Source organism: Mastomys coucha, unplaced genomic scaffold (genome assembly GCF_008632895.1).
Source record: "Mastomys coucha isolate ucsf_1 unplaced genomic scaffold, UCSF_Mcou_1 pScaffold7, whole genome shotgun sequence".
Classification (NCBI taxonomy): Eukaryota; Metazoa; Chordata; class Mammalia; order Rodentia; family Muridae; genus Mastomys; species Mastomys coucha.
In genome coordinates this window covers 53,750,214-53,769,541 of record NW_022196913.1, presented here as the reverse complement: position 1 = coordinate 53,769,541, position 19,328 = coordinate 53,750,214, and the positions used below count along the sequence as shown (strand labels likewise).

General features: G+C 50.4%; 1 protein-coding gene and 1 long non-coding RNA gene across 3 annotated transcripts in view; one reads left to right on the top strand and one right to left on the bottom strand.

The window, feature by feature from the left end:
* The window catches only part of LOC116082787, a 7,231-nt gene extending 5,199 nt beyond the window's left edge, over positions 1-2,032 (bottom strand). Inside the window, exon 1 of one of the 2 annotated variants that reach the window (XR_004115432.1) lies at positions 1,901-2,032. This is a non-coding gene — a long non-coding RNA (uncharacterized LOC116082787). Of the gene's footprint in view, positions 1-1,412; positions 1,642-1,900 lie in introns of those variants that run through there. The other variant, XR_004115433.1, reaches the window with a different exon arrangement.
* Phf2 (PHD finger protein 2) overlaps positions 1,557-19,328 on the top strand; it is a 69,969-nt gene continuing 52,197 nt past the window's right edge. Inside the window, exon 1 of the mRNA XM_031359735.1 lies at positions 1,557-1,948. Coding sequence (XP_031215595.1) covers positions 1,851-1,948 — 98 coding nt within the window. The 5' untranslated portion in view covers positions 1,557-1,850. The remainder of the gene's footprint in view (positions 1,949-19,328) is intronic.

Sequence of the window (19,328 nt, the reverse complement as noted above, 5' to 3'; positions counted from 1 at the left end):
AGAAGGAGGACAGGCCTTCTGGGAGAAAGGTGAAGAGAGAGGAACAGGTTCAGGACTTGGGCAGGGGTGTGCTCTCCCCTTGCTCCCTCTGCCCCCACCCTTGGCAGGCTACTTCCCGTTTGCATTTAACTGCTCTGAGCTTCAGTTTTCACTTCTGCTAAATGGCAAGTGCACCACCTCTTGGGGAGTGTGCCTTAGGTAACGGGGCAGTGCCTACCCCACCAGGACTCATGCCTGGTGCTGATGCTGTTCAGGGACGAGATTAGTAGCTATTCCTTGCCTTGTAATGGGAAGAACCGCCCAGTACAGAGGAGACCCAAGGTGACAGCTGGAATTCAGGCAGGTAGCTTGAATTGAGTTCATTGTGTACAGTTTGAAGGGGTACCCTGCCCGTCCCCCAATTTCCGAGGTTATTTTCCTATCTCCCCTTCCACATGTGTGCCCTTAGCTTACACACTGTTTACCCTGGTCAGATCTTGATTTGTGGCTCTGGGTTCACCTGTTTGGGAAGGGGAGAGGGGTTGGCTGAGGTCAGATTCCAAAACAGGCTATCCCCTGAGTTGGCAGCAGCGGAGCTGATTGGCAGCTGCTCTCTGGGCAGGAATAACTGGGACTCTGCCTTGTCAAGGTAAGCAGAGGTCTGAAACTCTGATATTTATCTGCAGAGACTAGCATCCTCACGTACTGTGGGGACTGAGAGGGGAAGCAAATCTAGCAGACAGGTTTCTTCCTAAATATGCGGCTCTGCTCATCAGGATCGACCTGGGTAGGGGTCAGAGAAGGACCCTTATTCATATCCCACCAACCAACAAACAAAAAAACCCTAAGCAGGACAGGTGAGACCAGAGAGCCAGTATAGGGCAAGACTGCAGGGGTGAGAGCGACAACATAACCTCTTGTCTTTCCTCTCAGTCCTGTGGCTCATTTGCAACTCACTGGACTGTCCTCTGCTCCTAAGGTCTGGGGGGGTCTATGGGTTGTAATAAGGGGTCCTGGGCGGCACCAATGCCAGGTAAGCTGTGTCCTACAACAGTTGACTCTCGGGTCCCCTGACTTTTGCCGGAGCATCGGGAAAGTTCTCCGGATCGTGCGAGGAAGCAAGGCAGTCCCCAGCTAGAAAGAAGGGGAAGGGGAGGTTTTTCAAGAGCCAGCAACACGGTCGCAGTTTGGGATGGGAGGGAGGCTGCCGGGCCCAGGAAGAGGAGGAAGATCCCCCTGTCCATCCCACTTCAGGGTCAGAAGAAAGTTAAGGCCAAGGAGTTGCTTCTGGCTAAGGCAGAGCTGTGCGGGCTGTGTTCACTTAGTCAGGGGCAGGGGGCTCCGCGGCTCGTCTCCCTTGGCATCCCGGGGCCACCCTCTCCCGCGGGGTCCCCCCGGGCCCGGCTGCTGGCTCCTCCAGGCCCGCGGCCCACCTTCTACCGCGGCCCGCCTTCCCGGCGGCGGGAGCGGGGCCCAGGCCGGCGGGCGGAGGCGGCGCCACCCGGGGCGCTGACGTAGCGGCCGCTCGGCGGCCGGGGGTCCCTTCGGTGGGGCCGCGGCTCCCCGCCCGCCACCCCCGCGCGTCCATTCGCTTTGTGTCCCGCACGCGGCCGGGCCCCCCGCGCACTCTCAGCCCTGCGCCCCGCGGCCCGGCGGGCGGCTCCCGGCGCGGCCCCAGCAGCCCGCGCCGGCATTGTGTGGACGCGCCCGGCCGCGAGCGCGCGCGCGGGCCCAGCCGAGCGCCCCCGGCCCCGTCCGCTCCGGCCGCGGCGCCCGCGCCCGCCGCCCCCGCCGCCCTCGCCGCGCGGCCCCCGGCCCGGCCCGGCCCGACCCGGGCAGCGCAGCGGCGGGGCGAGCGGCGGCGCGGCAACATGGCGACGGTGCCGGTGTACTGCGTCTGCCGGCTCCCCTACGACGTTACCCGCTTCATGATCGAGTGCGATGCCTGCAAGGACTGGTTCCACGGCAGGTGAGCGCGCCGCGGCCCGCCCGGCCCACTGAGCCCCGCGCCCCGGTCGCGCGCCCCGGGCCCCGCCGGGCACCGCAGCCGCGTTCGGCCGCCGGGCCGCGCGCCCTTTTGTGCCCAGGGCGGGGGCGTACGGCCGCCGCGCACAAAGCGAGGCCCGCGGCCGGGGCGGGTGAGGGGCGCGGGGAAGTTGGGGCTCCGGCCGCGATGGGGCTGGACCCGGCCGTCTGACAGCGGGGCCGCAGTGGCCGCGGAGGCCGGGGGCCGGACGAGGCCCAGGCCCGGGGCCCCCGGCGCCAGCCCCCTGCGAAGTTGCAGGAACTTTCCCCGCGCGGGCTCCGGGCGGCCGGGCCGGGAGAGGCGGGCGCGCGGCCCGGCGCGGGTCCCCCGAGAGGCGCGACTGGCGGGCTCCGGAGCTGGCAGGGCTCGGGTGGACCAGGGGGGACGGTAGCGAGGTAGCGGCCAGTGCCCCCAGTCTGTACGGGAGCCCGGGAACCTCCCTGGGACCTTGTCCTGGCGGGCAGGACCCCTCTGGGGACCCGGCGTGCCTACTGGCTCGGGCCGGCCTGCGGGCCTAGGCGGGAGTGCAGTGACAGACCGATGTGAGTGTCTATGTGTTGGGGTGGAGGTGTTGTAGCTTGGCTACCTATTTCCTGGCCTTCTCGGCTCCCCATTTCCCTCCTCTCTGCTTCAGACAGAGACATCCCAGTTTTGACATAACCTTATGCTCTTTAAGGAAGATGGGGAGGAGGGAAAAAGGTAAGCTTGGAGATACTAAACCCGCCCTCTGGGCCCTTGCCGGTGGCCATGACCTGGCCTTGTGTCTACTTTTTAAGAGCCTAAGTCCCTTCCTAGTTAGAAGTAAGAGGAGGAGAAAGAGGTGATCATCCTGCTTAAACTGCTCCAACAGGTTCTCTTGTGTTTGACTTTGCCTGTGGGATGTGCTTGGGCCTCAAGAGGGCTGGCCTGAAGCTGGACAGGTCTGTCCCCTGGGTGTGAGTTTTTAGTAGCAGGCTGGAGGGAGAGAAAGGTGTGTGGTTCTGGACGGTCCTGTCCTTCCTTCTAGAGAGAAGACCCTTCTGTTATCTCACATCCAGGATCTTTATAGAGAGTCTTGAAAGAGAGCTGTGGACTCTGGTCTAGTTATCTTTTAAGTATGGGAAGCTGGGTAGCCAGGATGTGATGGGCCTCCTCACATCTGTAGGCCCTGGGACAGAGGCCCACTCCTGTAAGGCAACCTGGCTGTCCTTACTAGAGGTGGCCCTTTATGGCTCATTGGAATCTCTAGAGTATCCTGTGTTGCCTCCCCCAAATATCCAGGGTTGTGGAGAGCACTCAGAGGTGTGTGACCCCTGAGCTCTGCTCCAAACAGGGGCACTATAAACAGTGACCAACTGGCATCCATTTCCGAGGAGTTTGTGGTCCGATCACAGTGGCTAAGAGCCTGGGGGCCTCTCCAAATCCAGAAACGCTGAGAATCTGGACTTGAGTAGCCCTGAGAGTGGTGGCACCCCTTCTTCCTGTCTCAATCTAGGGCCTATAGCACCTCTGGGTACCTGTCAACTGGGCTGCTGCTGAGGCAGAGAAAGTGGGAGGGATGAGATAATTGAGTCTTGATATTGGAAGAGGTTTGTTGTTTATTGTTTGCTTTATTTTTGGAGGTCTAGTCACCTTACTATTTCTCTGAGGATTTTGATGTGATCTGGGACAGGCAGTTGATTAGCACAGATGCATTTGGGCCTCTCTGGGCAGTTAAAGGGATCGCTCATGGCAGGTGTTTTCTTATGCTCAAGTGCACCCTGAGTGGCGCCTCTTTGTGGGTCTAGAGCTCTAGCTAGCTTTGTGCAGGGTCAAGGGTTGGGGCCTAAGTGAGGCAGGGAGGGAGAGGCCTGGGCCTCTTCCTGCTCCTATAGCCTGGAACAGATCTCTGGGCCCCTCTCTTGTTCAGGAGTGGAAGGCATGTGGTCAGCTCGCTGTGTGTCTCTCCCTCCAGTTATTCTTGGAAGACCCCTAATGGTTCTCTTCAGAGCTATGTAGCACCTGGATTGTTAATTCCCCCAGAGTTTACATTTTACCTCATGTTTGAACAGCTTGTATGATTTTACACTTTTTGATCTTGAGGAAACAAGGATTACTGAAGACATTTTTAAAATGGCATCCCCAGGAATGGTAGAGCATGTGTCTAATCTAAGCACCCGGGAGGTTGAAGACAGGAATATCAAGAGTTCAAGGCTATTCTTGGTTATACATCAAATTGGAGGTCAATCAGCCTTGGGTATCTGAGACCCTGTCTCAAAAGAAGCAACAAAGGCTGGTGAGATGGCTCAGCAGATAAAGGCCTGCTGCCAAGATAAAGGCCTTGCTAGATGCAAGATGTCCTCTGACCTACCCGTGTATACCATGGCATGAGCTCTCTTCCAAAATAAAATTTAAAAGTAATAAAAAATATATATACCAGAACACCAATAACAACAGAAGGGTAGAGTTTGGCTGCACATAACTTCTACTCCACTTCTAACTTACCTAGTTGGCTTTGCCAGCTTTGAAACCAACGTGAGAACTTTGGCTCAATACTCGGGACTTAGTGCCACCCTTTACTCAAACTTCTTTAGCCAGGTTTCCCTCCTTGATGTACTTTTCCTGTTTCCAAATTCCACACAGCATTGGATTCCTTACTCTGGCAAACATTTCTTTTAAAAGGAAACTTTGTATCATTCTCCAAAATAGAGCATCATTGTAACTTGCAATACACAGTAACCATAAAAATAAACACAGTAGCCAGGCAATGGTGGCACAGGCCTTTAATTCCAGTCCTTGGAAGATGGAAGCAGGTGTATATCTGAGTTCGAGGGCAGCCTAGTTTACAGAGTGAGAACCAGGATAGCCAGAACTACATAGAAAAACCCTGTCTTGAAATAAAAAACAAAAACAAAAACAAAAACAAAAAAAACAAAACCAAAACCCCCACAGTAACTAGAAAGCCTCAGTTTGTCCTACTGGGGTCACATTACACATTTCCAGCCAGCCTTGCTTTGGGGAGGATTAGAACAAGGATCTCTTAAGTCACCCGTGCTTACAGTGCAGAGTGGTGGCGCTTCACTGATTCTGGGGCCTAGACTTGCTTGGGACAACTGCTTTCTTAAGCCTAAGCTTGAGTCCATGGTGAGTGTGCCTCTGAGATGGCACCAGGCTCCACAGTACCCTTGCAAGCAATGTTTTTGGGGACAGTCCTATGGGATGAGGTATGTGCCACACTGAAGAGACCTTATTCTGCATTTCTTGAAGAGGATGGTGGGGAGTGGGGAGCATGGGGAAGGATCCTCTCCATTCTGTTCCTGTGTCTGAGTGGCCTCTCTCTAAGCCACTGCAAGATTCTTCATCTAATACTGTCTTGGCCATGTCTGAAATTTCTTCTGCTTTTCTGGGGTTCCTGTGGTGCTCCCTGGAAGTTGGGTCTTAGATTCAGAAGGGATAGATTTGAAGGCAGGACCTTGTAGGAAGCAGTCGGAGGCCAGTTGCCCTGAGAGGTGTCATGTCTGGTCCATTTGGTAGGGACCCGGAGCGCTATAAGAGCCTTGAGAACCTGTTCTCTTTAGAAGTCTTACTCTTGTGCAGAAGCCCTTGGTTAAAAACTAAGGGCCTTCCTTGTGTCTGTATCATGTATCGGGTTGATGGGAGCAGATCCCATGCCAGCAATCCTGCCTCCTGCTCATGTTGGAAGACCTGGCCTCTCAGTTGTCAGTGACTTGCTTGGAAGAATTTTGACCTTTGGGAGGCAGGAATGGCTGCATAAATTCATCCAACATCCTTAAACCTGACCCTCTGACCCTTTTATGGGTGATCATTCTATCAGAAGTTTCCTTGGAGGCATTGCCAATGAAATTGGCTTTGGAAAGCTTAAAAGATGAGCAGGTGACTTTAGCGACCAAATTTTCACTTGTCTTTCAGTAAATATTTATTCTGTGTTCTGGGGGGGGGGGTCCTTGGAAATGGCAGTGAGACCTCTGGGGGTGGCTATGTGGACTGCTTGCCTGCCCGTTACTGGGTTCTTGCTTACAGATGGACTCCTAGCTCACTCTTTATGTGTGTGTGTGTGTGGGGGGGGGTACGAGTGTCATGTCTCAGAGTGGCAAATGAGATCTGTGGGAGCAAAGTAATAGGAATGAAGGCAGAGAGGTCAAGAAAGGAGGGACTGAGGTATAGGCAGGAGGTGCACTGTGGGGTGCAAGGGAGGGAGTGGAAGCTGAGGATCTGGGCCAAGTTTGTGTTGTTTTTCCTTTTTTCTTTCCTTCCCTTCCCTCCTTCCCTCCCTCTCTCCTTCTCTCCCTCCCTCCCTTCCTCCCTTTCTTCTCTTTTCCTTCCTTTCCTCCTCCTCCTCCTTTTTCAAGACAGGGTCTCACTGAGTAACCTAGCCAGGTTTGAAGCCTTTATCCTCCTGGGTGCAGTTAAAGGCTTGTATTACCCTACTTGAGACAGGTTTTGTCAGAATCCCAGTGGCTGCTGTTGGGGCAGATATGAGGTAGGGGTAGGAGGCCACCATTTAAGTGAGAGGGAGGGTTTCTGGGAACATCATGTCTGTTTGTCCTTCTTCCTGGGGGCTCCGTTTCTATGTCCATTCCCCTCAGACCGAGATGGCTTGTGTGGGTTTTCATTTTATCCACTTAGATTTAAGGTCCCTGGAGTAGCATTGCATCTGGGGTACCTGGAGATGTGGAGCAGGGCCTGTGGCAATGCTCAGCATGCCTGCTCTGTGGTTGGCTAGCCATGTCTGTGTCCCACAGGCAGAAGACTCGGCCAAGTGGGGTCTGGGCTAGCAAAGACTCTGATACAAAATATGGGAAAGAAGCCCTTCCCACAGAGACAACATGTACTTAGTACAAGACAGATGTACTTAGGAATAATAATTCACCATTTTTGTTAGATTTACTTATTTATTTCTTTATATGTATGAAAGTTTCGCTTGCCTGTATCTGTGTGCACCATGTGCATGCCTGGTACCTACTCAGTCACAATAGGGTGTCATATTCCCTGGAACTGGAATTATGGATGATTATGTGGGTGCTGGGAATTGAAACCTACCCTTTGCAAGAGCAACGTGTGTTCTTAACCTCTGAGACATCATCCACCCTGGCTCATCACTTTAAGACAGGGGACTCTCCCTATGTGACTTTGCAAAGTTCTGGAAAAAGTGGGAAGAATGTCCACTCAGCATCCAGGAAACCAGGAATGCAAACAGTGTTTCCTAAGAGGGGCAGATGTCTGGAAGGAAGCGGCTTTGTGTGAGCCTCATCCTAATCTCCATGATGTTTGTTTGTTTGTTTGTTTGTTTTTAAACTGGAACTGTTTGCCTGGCCTAACAGGCATGGTACAAGCACAGGATTGCAGCCCACATTTGTTTGGGGCCAGTCGGGCATTAGGCATAACTCCAGATGGCCCAAGATCTGGGACACCAAGTGCCAACCCTGTTGTCCCAGGCCACTTCCTTTCCTTCTCCTTTGACCTTTTCCTGATAGTGCCTCACATTTGCCAGACTCTTAATAAGAGTTGCTCTTGAACCAAACCACCATCTAACAGTGCATGGTAAAGTGCCCTGCAAGAATCCTCTAACTTCTCAGTCTCTAGTGTGGATAAAACAAGCCTACCAGCTGGAGCCTGAGACAGTCAGTGACAGATCCCCATACAAACTGTGAGTGGAAGGTAGTCTGTTAGGTCACAATGTTAACTCCATTCTCAGCGCTGACCCAGAGGCAGGCAAGCCTCTGTCTGTCACACTTGGCTTTCCTGACCTGAGCAGTTGTACTATGAGCCAGGGCAGGTAGATGTGCTCACCTCTAAGAGGGTGTGCTGAGGAGGAAGTACCTGGCATGTACTCTTGGTTTAAGGTTTGAACAGACACTGGATGCCGTCAACCCCATGCATGAGTCCATGAATAACACAGTGTGCTGCCATGAGAGCCCAACAAGAGGTCCACAGGCACTGCTGGCTCTGGAGGGGTCCCTGCTCCAAGCAGCCACCTGAACAGTCCAGGCTGGGTTCCTCTCTTCCCCTGCCTTCCTTGCTGGTCATCTTTGCTCCCCATATTTCTGGTGATTTCCACTCTCAGCTTTGTGGTGTGGTGTTACTGGACTAGTGGTACCACCACAAAGTACTGAATTTAAAAAGAAAAACCTATCTGGAACTTGAGCCCTCTTGGCTGTCATCTCCAACTCTGAGACTTCAGAGGTCTCAGGCAAGTACAGCAGCCAAGGCACTTGTTTCTGACAAGGCAGAGGTGAAATTCAGTTAGTGTGATGTTAACCATTTGAAGGTAGACAGTTTACCTCTGCACCACATAAGGAAGAGCTCAGTGGCACCCCATGCACATGTGCTCTGTGGCCCTCCCTTCTGCCTAGTTCCCGAGCATCTTCATCCTTTAGAAGTAACCCTTCTATCCTTTGAGGTGCTGTGTGTCTTTTCCTGCCTGTCCCTATCCCCTTCTGGCCCCATGGATTTATCTATTCTTGGGATATTTTGTGTAAACAGACTCATACAACATCGAGCATTTTGAATCTGGCTTCAATTTTTGAGGCTCATTCACACAGTGCCCTGTGTTGATATTTATTGTTTTCTTGTTTTTTGCTTTTGGTTTTAAACGGCTGAATAATCTCCTGTCTGGTTGTCTATTGTCAGTTAGGTTGACTTTGGGCAGCCTCCGCCAGGGTCTGTTGTAAACAGTGTTGCTGTGCACATTTGTGCACAGACGTTTGGTTGAACACCTGTTTTCAGTTTTTCTGTGTGTACTAACCACATGTGTTACCACCAAGCTGCACCCCCAGCCCTATATTTAACTTTTTGAATAACCAACAGGGTATTTGCTCCAGGGCCCCGCTCCAGTCTTCACCAGTGCTTACTGTTTTCCAGTCTTTTTATTATAGCCATCCTCGTGGGGTGTGGGTGTGAAGCAGTGTTTTTTGGCTTGTTCCTGATAATTGATGGTGCGGGGCACCTTGCCTCTGCCGGCTGGTGTTTTAGTCTTTGGCTTTGAGAAAAGTCTACTGAAGGCCCCTCCATTCCTCACGGTAGGGGGTGGAATCCAGAGCTGAGGCACACTCACTCCCAAGTTTCATTGTCTTCTTTATTTTACTATCTCTCATGTGTGCTGGGCTGTGTGCACATGCTCACATGCCACAGCATGTGTGTGGGCAGAGGACACCTTGCAGGAGTTAGGTCCTTCCTCCATTGTGTGGGTCCAGGGCATCAAACCGAGGTCGCCAAGCTGGGCAGCAAACACTTTTACCCACCAAGCCATCCTGTTTGTCCTTTCCTTTGTCTTTTTAAAATTGGATTGTTTCTCTTCATCGTGAGCTTTAGAGCTGCTGTATGTGTTCTAGCAACCCTACCTTTATCAGATACATGATTTGCAAGTGTTGTGCTGTGTTTAGTTTTTCTATTTCCCTGGGTTAACTGCATGTTCTTGATATCACCCACTGGTGCATAAGTGTTCCACTTTAATGAGATCCAGCTTACTTACTTATTTATATTTCTTGTTCGTGCTTTTAGTGTCTGAAGAGTCTCTTGTGAAATCAGTTGTTACACGGTTTACTCCAGTGACTTCTTTGAAGAATTTCATACTTTCAACTCTTTATTTAAAAAAAAATTATCTATTTATTTACTTGTGTGTATGCTCATGAGTGCATATATACCATCACGTACATGTCAATGTGTCTGTTGCATGTGTGTGTGATGAGCATACACACACCATCACATATATGCCAGTGTGTGTGCATGTATGTATGTGTGTATATTGTGTGTGTGTGTGAGAGAGAGTGCATGCACACTATCACGTACATGTGAAAGTCAGAGGAAAACTTGTGAGACTTGGTACTGTTCTTTCTGCCGTGTGGGACCCAGGAATCTCACTCATATTTTCAGGCTTGGCAGCAAGCACCACTTAGCCACTAAGAAATCTCCCTGGCCCTCAATTCTTCAGACTTTTAAAAGTTCCCCTATTTTATTTGCTGTTTTTGGTTTTTGTTTGTTTTTGAGACAGAGTCTTATCATGTAGTCCTGACTGGCCTGGAACTTGTTTTTCAGTCAAGGTTAGCTTTGAACTCACAGAGATCCACCTGGTTCTGCCTTCTGAGTGCTGGAATCAAAGACATGCACCTCTGTGTTTGACTTTTAAATTTTTTTAAATGCAATTTATTTATTTGTATGGTAGAAAGCAGCACATGCCACAGATGTGTGTATGTGTGTGTGTGTGTGTGTGTGTGTGTGTGTGTGTATGCGTAGGTCAGAGGACAACTTGCACAAGTCAGTTCTCTTCTACCATATGGGTCCTAGGGATTGAACTCAGATCATCAGCCTTGGTGGCAAGCACTTTAAAGTATTTGTTCCGTTGTTCTATGTGGAATCTTGGGCTATTTATTTATTTATTTATTCATCTATTTAATGCCATGCTCACTGATGTCATGAAATCCTAAGGTATATGCCCAAAGAAAGAAGTTTTTGGTTCCTGGTTTTTGAGTTTTGTGACGTGGTTACTTGGCCACATTCTTTAGGTTTGCGTGAGTCATACCTTTGTACATGTTTATGTGTGTGCACCCATGTGCAGGAGTGAGTGTGGAGGCCAGAGGCTCATGTTAAGTATTTCTTCTATCACTCTCTTTTTTTATTCTTTGTTCCCTCCCTTCTTCCCTTCCTTCCTCCCTTCCTTCCTTCCTTCTTCCTTCCCTCCTTCCCTCCCTCCTTCTCTCTCTCTCTCTTCCCCCCTTTCTTTCTTTCTCTTTTTAGACAGGCTCTTTCATTGGCCTGGAACTCCCTCACTTGGCAAGACTGGACAGCTGGCTGGCATGCCCCATGGACCCTCCTGCCCTCTTCTCACCAAGCACTAGGATTACAGGAGGAATCCCACACTGTGGGTTTTGCTGATTGTTTTAACATGGGCACAGGGCATCAGAAATCAGGTCCTTGTGGCAAGAACCTTAGTGAAGGAGCATCCCCCCAGCTCCAGCTGTCTTGGTGTTTTGAGACAGTCTTGCTGTGTAGCTTAGTCTCTCCTCGAACTCATGGTGTGTCTGACTCAGCTTCCCATGTGCTGGGGTTATAGGTGTGTGTCATAACACTCAGCTTCCCACAGTGTTTCTGAAGATCACTTTTGCCCATCAAATATCCCTTGTTGAAAATCATTTGTACATGAGGATTTATTTCTGACCTATCAGTACTGTTCCCTAGGAATTTATGTCTATCATTAGGCCAATGCCACATGGTTTTGCATACTGTGGGTTTGTAGTGTGTTTTGAAATCAGAAGTGTGAGTCTTTATGTTTCACCCCCGACCCCCTTTCTTTTCAGAATTATTTTGGCTAATTGGGACCAAGTATTTAGTCCCTTGCAACTTAATGTTTAAACTGGGGGGTTGACTGTTACATTTCTGCAAAATTAAAAATAAGGAAAAAGGAAACGAGGCAGCTGGATTTTGATAGGGATTGCAATGCCTTTAGGTTGCACATTGTTCTCTTGACAGACTTAAGACTTCTAACCATGAGCACTCTAACCATGTCTCTCTCTCCACTCATGTGTGCCTTCTTCAGTCATGCACCATGTTCTGTGGTGTGTAAGCCTTTGACTTCCTCAGTTTGTTTCTAGATATTTTGAGGGCTTCTGTAAGTCATTCATTGATGGTGCCTGTTTATTTTTTTTTTCCCTTCCATGTTGGACATTGAGCCCAGGGCCTTGTGTATGCTAGAAAAATACTATACCACTGAGCAATACCCAGCAGCATTTCATAGTCCCTTATAACATGTAATAACTAGATTTTCAGACTCACACATGTGCAGGGGGCCACCTGACCCAGCCCCCTCTGGGTCTTATGCACATGTGGTGTGGCACACCCAGATGCTGGGTACACAGTCTATACCCTCATACCTTTGGGTTGCCATCTTCCTTTGTAACCATCAGCTTTGCTGTGTCCTTGTGCCAGACGACGGTTTGGGCATTTGTGTGTGTGTGTGTGACTCCTCTTGATCATGTGTACTGTCTTCTTGTGCAGCTCTCCATCCCCTTCCCTGTTTCTTTCCCCTCATCACCATCCTCCTGGGGCTTGCATTTGGGGCTGAAGCCATGTTGGGAACCCCTGCCCCCAAGGCTTAGGCTGGTGGTGTTTTGGAGCTGTGCCAGGTGCTCCATGCAGGCAGTGTACAGGCTGCCCTGAGAGCTTGGTAGGTTACTCCCTTCAGGTGGACAAATGAGCAAAAGCTTAGTAGGTTTAGATGGCCTGGGTCAGCACAACAGAGTACCTGCAGCTAGTGTGTCTGTCAGGTCTCTGCAATAGTACCCCTCTATCCACCAATAACAGTGACAGGAGACCCCAGGGCTGAATGCAGGATCCCATCAGGTAAGGAAGAGGACACTAGGGACATTTTGGAGGGGTGGTGCCTAGGGTCAGAGCTAGGCAGAGCTTAGTTGTCTTGGGCAGAGAGGCTGTGGACATTCTACAGAGGCCAGCCTAGACATGACTAGTGGTGCTTTTTTGGGTGGGGTGTTTAGGGATCCAAGGACCTTCCAGGGAGTCCAAGCCCTGGGATGAGATAGTCTTGACTCCTTCTCATCTCTTCTGTGCTCCTTTAAGGTTATAGATTCAGGTGAGGATAGGGAAGGAGCCTCCTGACCAGACTGCCTGTGATGGAGAGACAGTGAGTGAGAGTACAGGTGCTGCAGGGGCGGCCAGGGGCAGGACATGGAAAATGGCTGCCCAGACGGCCTGTCTGTGTGAGGTGCAGGCCTCCCTGCCCCATATAGCCAACAGGACAGTACCTCAGATTTGGTATGAGTGCTGGGTAGGGCTGTGTCCTCAGGGGCTCTCTCTGGGTGTATGTACCCAGAGTTGGTCCCACACGTGGCCCATGTGGGGTGTGGAATGTGGGATGGGTAGCCCTGGTGGAGAATATAAGGCCCCCACTTATCCTTATACATAACACTGGACCAGGCAGAGGCCAACATTCAGGCAAGTGTAAGAGTTTGAATGAGGGCTGCTCTGCTCCAGCTGGGCTGCTAGGCTGTAGCAGAGATCCTGGCCCAATACTCTAACAGTGTGATGGTGGTAGTGACCTCTGCAGTGGACAAACATTCAGACTGAGGATCCATGTGGCTTGGTGATGTTGGCTCTCCATTTTCCTTCCCCTTAGCTGTCTCTTGGGCAGCTGTGTGCATCCCTGTCAGACCTGGGCAATCATGCAAGGGAGGTGGGAGATATTCATGGGAATGCAGGTTGGTTACAAGGCCCTGCTGTGGGACAGTGGGACCTTTTTGGCGAGCCCTACCCCATGACTGACTGACATAGCTGGAGAGAACAAACACTGACCTGGAATCCAGGCCTTTGTCCTTATAGGAAGGACTGGGAACTGGAGTTCTGAGACCCTTGCCATCCTGGGACAATCCAGAATCTCTACTTTGAGCCAGTGTGTCTTAGAGAACATATTGAGGAAGGGATATGCAGTACCTCAAGTGTGAGGACTTGTCACCATGAGTGCCTGTGGTGTCTCTGCTCAAAGTGGACAAAATTCTGCGACTCTGTACCCAGCCACCTGCAACAGATGCTGTAGGACAGCCCCTGGGAGCAGCCTTTCCTGCTCATGCTTTGCATATGGCCCTGGCCACCTCTGATGCCACCCTGACCTTGCAGCAACTCCCTAGTGGGCCTTGGGTAGGAGACTGCTCAGAAGAAACCAGCCAATCAGGTCCCCTGAATCATGGCCCCACTGCTAGTGCTGGCAAAAGCAAGTGCTGGAGGGTAGTCTGTGAGAATTTCCTGCCATCCTTGGCAGTGCCTGGTGACTACACAATGTGCACAGTGGTTCCTGACCCTCAGCTGGGCACAGGCATCTGCACAGGCCATGCTTAGACTCAGGAGACATAGTGGTAACTTGGCTCCTTATCTGTCTGTCCATCCTGGAGTGAGAGATGAAGAACTCCCAGGGTGAAGGCTGACAGCCTGGGTTGAATGGTAGAGAGGCTCAGGGCGAGCAATAATGCCTCTGTAGTAGAGAGATCACCCAGGAAGGCATCTCTTCCCGCCATCCTGTGTGCCCTGTGGAAGGTCTGAGCCTGCTAGGCTCCATTCCTGTCTTGAGCCCACCAGTATTCTTTGGAGAGTGGAGACTGTAGCTGCCTTTGGCATTGAGGTTCTTATGGTACAGTGTTACCATGTGACCCACTTGCCCCAGCTGTGTATGACTGACCCTTGGTCTTACAGCACTCTTTTGTCACTGGTGCCTGCTGGCCTCTCTGGTCTGTCCCTTGCCTGTTGGAGGCTGTGATTGGGCCTTGGCATTGTGCTGTCTGGATTGGAGCTAACCCAGCAGTTTGGCAGTCTCCGTGGTGACTCCCTATGGCCTGGTAGCAGTCTTCTTTTTGAGCCCTATCTCTCCCACTCTGAGTCACAGCTGGAGTGAGTCCCAGCAGCTCTGCAGGACAGAGGGAATGGCTCTGGGTATGCATGTGTCAGCTCTGGAAAACTCAGCTCTAGTCTGGAGCTGTGAGAAATGACTGCCTGGAGACTGAAGAGATCACTCAGTGGTTGAGAACTCATGCAGTTCTTGCAGAGGACTCTCCAGTATCAGTACCCAGCACCCATGTTGGTGATTCATGGCCACCTATAACTCCAGCTCCAGGACATCCAGTACCATCTTCTGGAATCCATGGGCATATGTACTCATATAAATTCCCACACAGAGACATATAGGTTTAATTTTTAAAAATAGATAACCAAAGCAAGAAGGACAGGAGAAGGGTATATGGACTGCCTGGGTCACATGCAGCCCTTCTCAACTTCAGACAAAGCGAGACAAGTCTGAGAATAACTCAGAGTGTCACAAGAGCAGAGCCAGCTTGACTGAAGGTTTTCCCCTTTCACCTCTTGAATGCTTAATGAGGCCCTGAAGGCAATTCTGGGAGTGGCCTAATGGGATTTATGCTCAGAGATATCCCTGTCAACTTGTGAATCTTTTAGGGTGCTGAGAGCATGAAACTGCTTTCAGGGGCCCTGGACCCCAGAGCTGGAGCTCCTGCCTTGTATCTCATGCTCCTTGAATCTTCTTTTAGTTCCTCTCATGAGCACCATATCATCTGCAGAGCTGGGAAAGATCTGAGAGCAGGTTCAAGTGTGGAGGCAGCAGCTTTAAACAGGAGGATTTGTGTTCAAGTTGAGAAAGTTTCTAATAATTGAAACTGGCCCCCAGAGGAGTCCATGTAGAGAAATGAGGTCTGTGGTAAGCAAGGGCTGCTCGGTTTTGTGCTGTTGACGTTCTGGACTGGAGAATGTTTGGGCGTGGGGCCTGGCCTGTGTACTGTAGTCTGTGTAGTTCTGGTCTCCATCCTGCAAATGCCAGGGACGCGATAAACAAAATACCTTTAGCCATTACCACATGTTCTGAGGCATGCACAATAGCACCCAGTGACAGGCTAGACCCCAACCCAAAAGATTCTTTGTCACCTTGAGCCTCTGCAGTGCTGCTCCGTAGAGACAACTTGACCACTTCAGTACATGCCTGCAGGTATGTCGAAGGATACAGCACCTCAGGTCGTCACATGACCACAGGCCATGCTGATTTTCCTACATCCTGGGCAGCTAAACTTTTGATCTCTCTGTTGCTATAGTTTTACTCTGCACTTGCCGAGTACTACTGTTCATTCACGTTCAAATCCTTCTTCAGAGCTGTGGCATCCTACCCACAGTCGAATCTTTTCTCATGAGACAGAATCAGCAGGCTCTACCTGAGTGTCATTTGGGAAGGGCGCCCTTGTCTGGCTGTCTCCACCTGTTCACTGTGTCCCTTCTTTGTTTGAACCCTGCCTGCTGCGAGGTCAAAACATGATTTTTTTTTTTAAATCCTGTCCAATTTCCACCTTTCCTGCTAAGACTAAGTCTCTTGTAGTCCAGGGTGGCCTTGAACTTACTCTATAGCTGAAGATGACATTGATTTTTTTTTTCCTGGCCCTTCTGCCTTTGCCTCCCAAGAGCCAAGATTAAAGGCAAGTGCCATCAGGCCCCAAGCATGCTAAGCCAGCACTCAACCAACTGAACCACAAGTAGGCCCTTGTACACTTTTAAGGTTACAGTTGCTTTAGATTTGCAGAAAAGTTGTATACATAGCACTTAGTTTTGATGAATCCCCAGGATAGGAGCCAGCACTGATCATTGTTGACTACACCATAACCCTCTTCACAGGCTCTTCTTCTGCCCATGACACCTTGGAGGCTAAATTGTACTGGTATTCTCTGCCCTTTTCTCCCTGTCCATTTCTGTCCTATGACCCTGGAAGGTGAGACAGCTGAGTAGGGACCTGAGGATCCCTTTGACTTTGAGGGGCTACTTCTCCCCAACACACCTATGCGACACCATGACAGCTCACAGGGCCACCTTAGACCAGCCAGGTGGTAAGCTGCTGTGGCCAGAGGAGGGAATACAGTGTCACTTGGCAGGTACCATGGTGCTACCATTGTGTGCATGGCAGGTGCACCCCCCTCCCCCCAATCTCCTGCGATGCAAGGCATGACTCCACTCTCCACCCTGAAAGCACCTGTCTCTGATAGTGGCCATGATGACAGTTTATGGGCCTAGGTAATTTTCCTACTCATCTCACTTTCTAGAAAGGAGAGAGTTAATTAACTGTGGATCTGTGGCATCTCGTGGTAAAAGCCGGACTCTAGGACAGTTTGGTTTGGCTGCAGCTCTTCTTTGGGTGTAAATTTACTGTGCCCACGGTGCCTAAAGCCTGCACCCCCTGAACCAGATGCTTGAGCTAGGGATGGGGGTAGCTGTCTTTGGAGCATTTGGTCCAAGCTTCACTTTTAGCAAGTGGGAAACTGTCCCAGTACAGGAGGTTAGGCTGTGAGGACTAGGGTCCTTGCCACCTCTGTGGCTTAGTTCCTTCCTTTGAGTCACTGCTCTGAAGGAAATCAGTGTAACTGAATTGAGCTTTCATCTGAGAAGACCTCAGACCTCAGGCAGGCAGTTTTGGTGGACTACCCTAGTCTGCCAGGCTGCGGCCATCCGATTGTGGTGTGTCCCCTGTCTTCTGCCTTGCTGGGGACCTTGCAAGTAGCCAGGTCTTAGGATTGTTCCTTGTCTGCAGTGAGGCTGGGGCTCTGGATTGGGGGACATAGGGACTACTGAGACTCCTTACTCTGTTCTGTGTCTACCTCACATCCTGTGACCCTGGCATCTCTGTGTTTGGATGTTTGCATTGATGTTGGAGCTCTGGCCTTGGGGACACAGGGACCACTGGAAGCCCTCAGTCTGTTCTGGATTCCCCTCACCTCCCACAGCCTTGGCATCTCTACTTTTGAACGGTTCAGTCTTTACCCAGTGGTCCATGCATCAAAACCTTGGCTTTAGCCCTCACTCAGGTTAGCTCAGAGTGTCCTCATTTTAGGAAATTCTCAGTTCTGTCACCTTGTGATGGGTGACAGGAGGGGGCTCTGTGAGCACCACTCAGGTATGCATTCCCATGGGAGCAGCTCCTCTGATTAGAAATTACACACACACATTTACATATACAGTTTCATTTTATATGTGTGAATGTTTTGCCTGCCTGTATATTTATGCACCACACATGTGTACCTGGTGTCCACAGAGGTCAGAAGAAGGTTTCAGATCCTCTGTAAGTGGGCTGCTGTGAGCCTCTTTGTGAGCACTGGGAATTGATGCCCTCTGAAAGAACAAGTGTTCTTAACCCTCGAGTCCTCTCTCCAGCCCGGCTCCTTTGATCTTGACCTACTGGATTTCAGGGATTTCCTTTTCTCTTTCCTGGGGGTTTTGTGATAGTGGCTCTATCTGAGAGACTACCACAGGATGGATGACGGCAGTGCCTGACTTTCGTGGTTGCCCAGCTTGAATGGACTGCTCACTCACCAGATTCAGCGTTGAGGCCAACCTACTTGGAAACATTCTATCCCCTGCTTGAGTCTTTGGAAACATTGTAGCCACTGCTTGAGTTCTCACATAGTAGATTCCTGGTGAAGTTTCAGGAGTGCCCTATAGCCTGTGGGCCTTATTGAGAGCTTCAGTCAAGGTAGTCCCTGACTGTCCCTCTGATGGCCAGGGGATCAGACCTTGTCCTTCTGCCTGCTGTGTTTGTCTGTATCTGTCCCTAGGCACTAAGGGTGCCTGAGGTGTGGCTAGGTGTCTCACCTGCTGTCAGTCACCTGCTACTGGCCCTATGAGTGAGGCCGTGCCCCCATCATACTACAGGCATGGGTGTCACAGGTTGCAGAGTCCTGGCCCAAGTCCATGCACCACAGCTCTCTGTTCTCTGGCTATCTCTGTTCCATCCTAGAAAACTCCACCCCTCTTGCTGCCTGTCCAGGCTCCAACCAATCACCTTCTTGTGGATAGGGCCAGCAGGAGGCACTGTTCTCCCCCTTATACCGGCTACAGTCCACCAAAGCTTCCAGTAGTCAGGGTCAGGACCCATCTGGAGGCCTGCTCTACAGACTAGCTGTCACCATGCAGGTCTCTACTAATTTTTGCATTTCTTATCTTTTATAGTTTTACAAAAAAAGGAAAAGGTCAAAGAATAAGCATTAGAATTTTCCAGCAAGATGAGTCACAGAGCTCACCCTCTTTCAGTGGGGATCTCCTGGAGTTATAAGAAGTCTTCTGATTTCAAGGGCCATAGGGCACAGCCAGCTCCAGGGTCTATCTCTTGCCCTGGGCTGAGGAGAATAAGCTCGCCTCCTGTGTTTAGAGTCCTTATCTCTGTCAAGAGGACCTTGGACTGCATTTGCTCTCCAGTCAGGTTTGTTTGCTGTCTCTGAGGGTTTCATCCAGAGAGAAGGCTTTAATTCCCAAAGCTTCTGGGAAGAGATATTTGCTCTACATCTGCATACAATTGGTTTCCTTAGAAACCACTGGAATAGATGCTCTGGAGCCTGCTTCAGAGTTTTAAAGAGACCCTGCCTTATATCTAGAAGATCTAAAAAACCCACACACTGGTTTTAGAGTACATACAGAGACAGTTGTGAATATTCATTTAGTAAATCAAGAGTGCTCGGCTGCTGAATGGTAGAGCTGAGGGCTGATTAAATAAATGGCTGTGTACGCACACAATGGGAAATTATCCAGTCACCAACAATGTGTTTACAGCAGGTTTAATGACTGGGGGAAATGTTTGCAATGTAACATTAAATGACTTGTTGTATTTATTAGTAGGCTGACAGTTGCCATTAATTAGTTAAAACAAGTTCAAATTTTTAAATATTTAAATTTAATATTTCAGTACTAAAACTTTATTTTTGAAAGTGAAGGGTATAAAAGGTATTGGGTATAAAAGATATTGTCCCCCTTCAAGCACATTTATACTTTCTAGTGAATTTTCCACATCAGTCGTGAAAAACTGAATGAG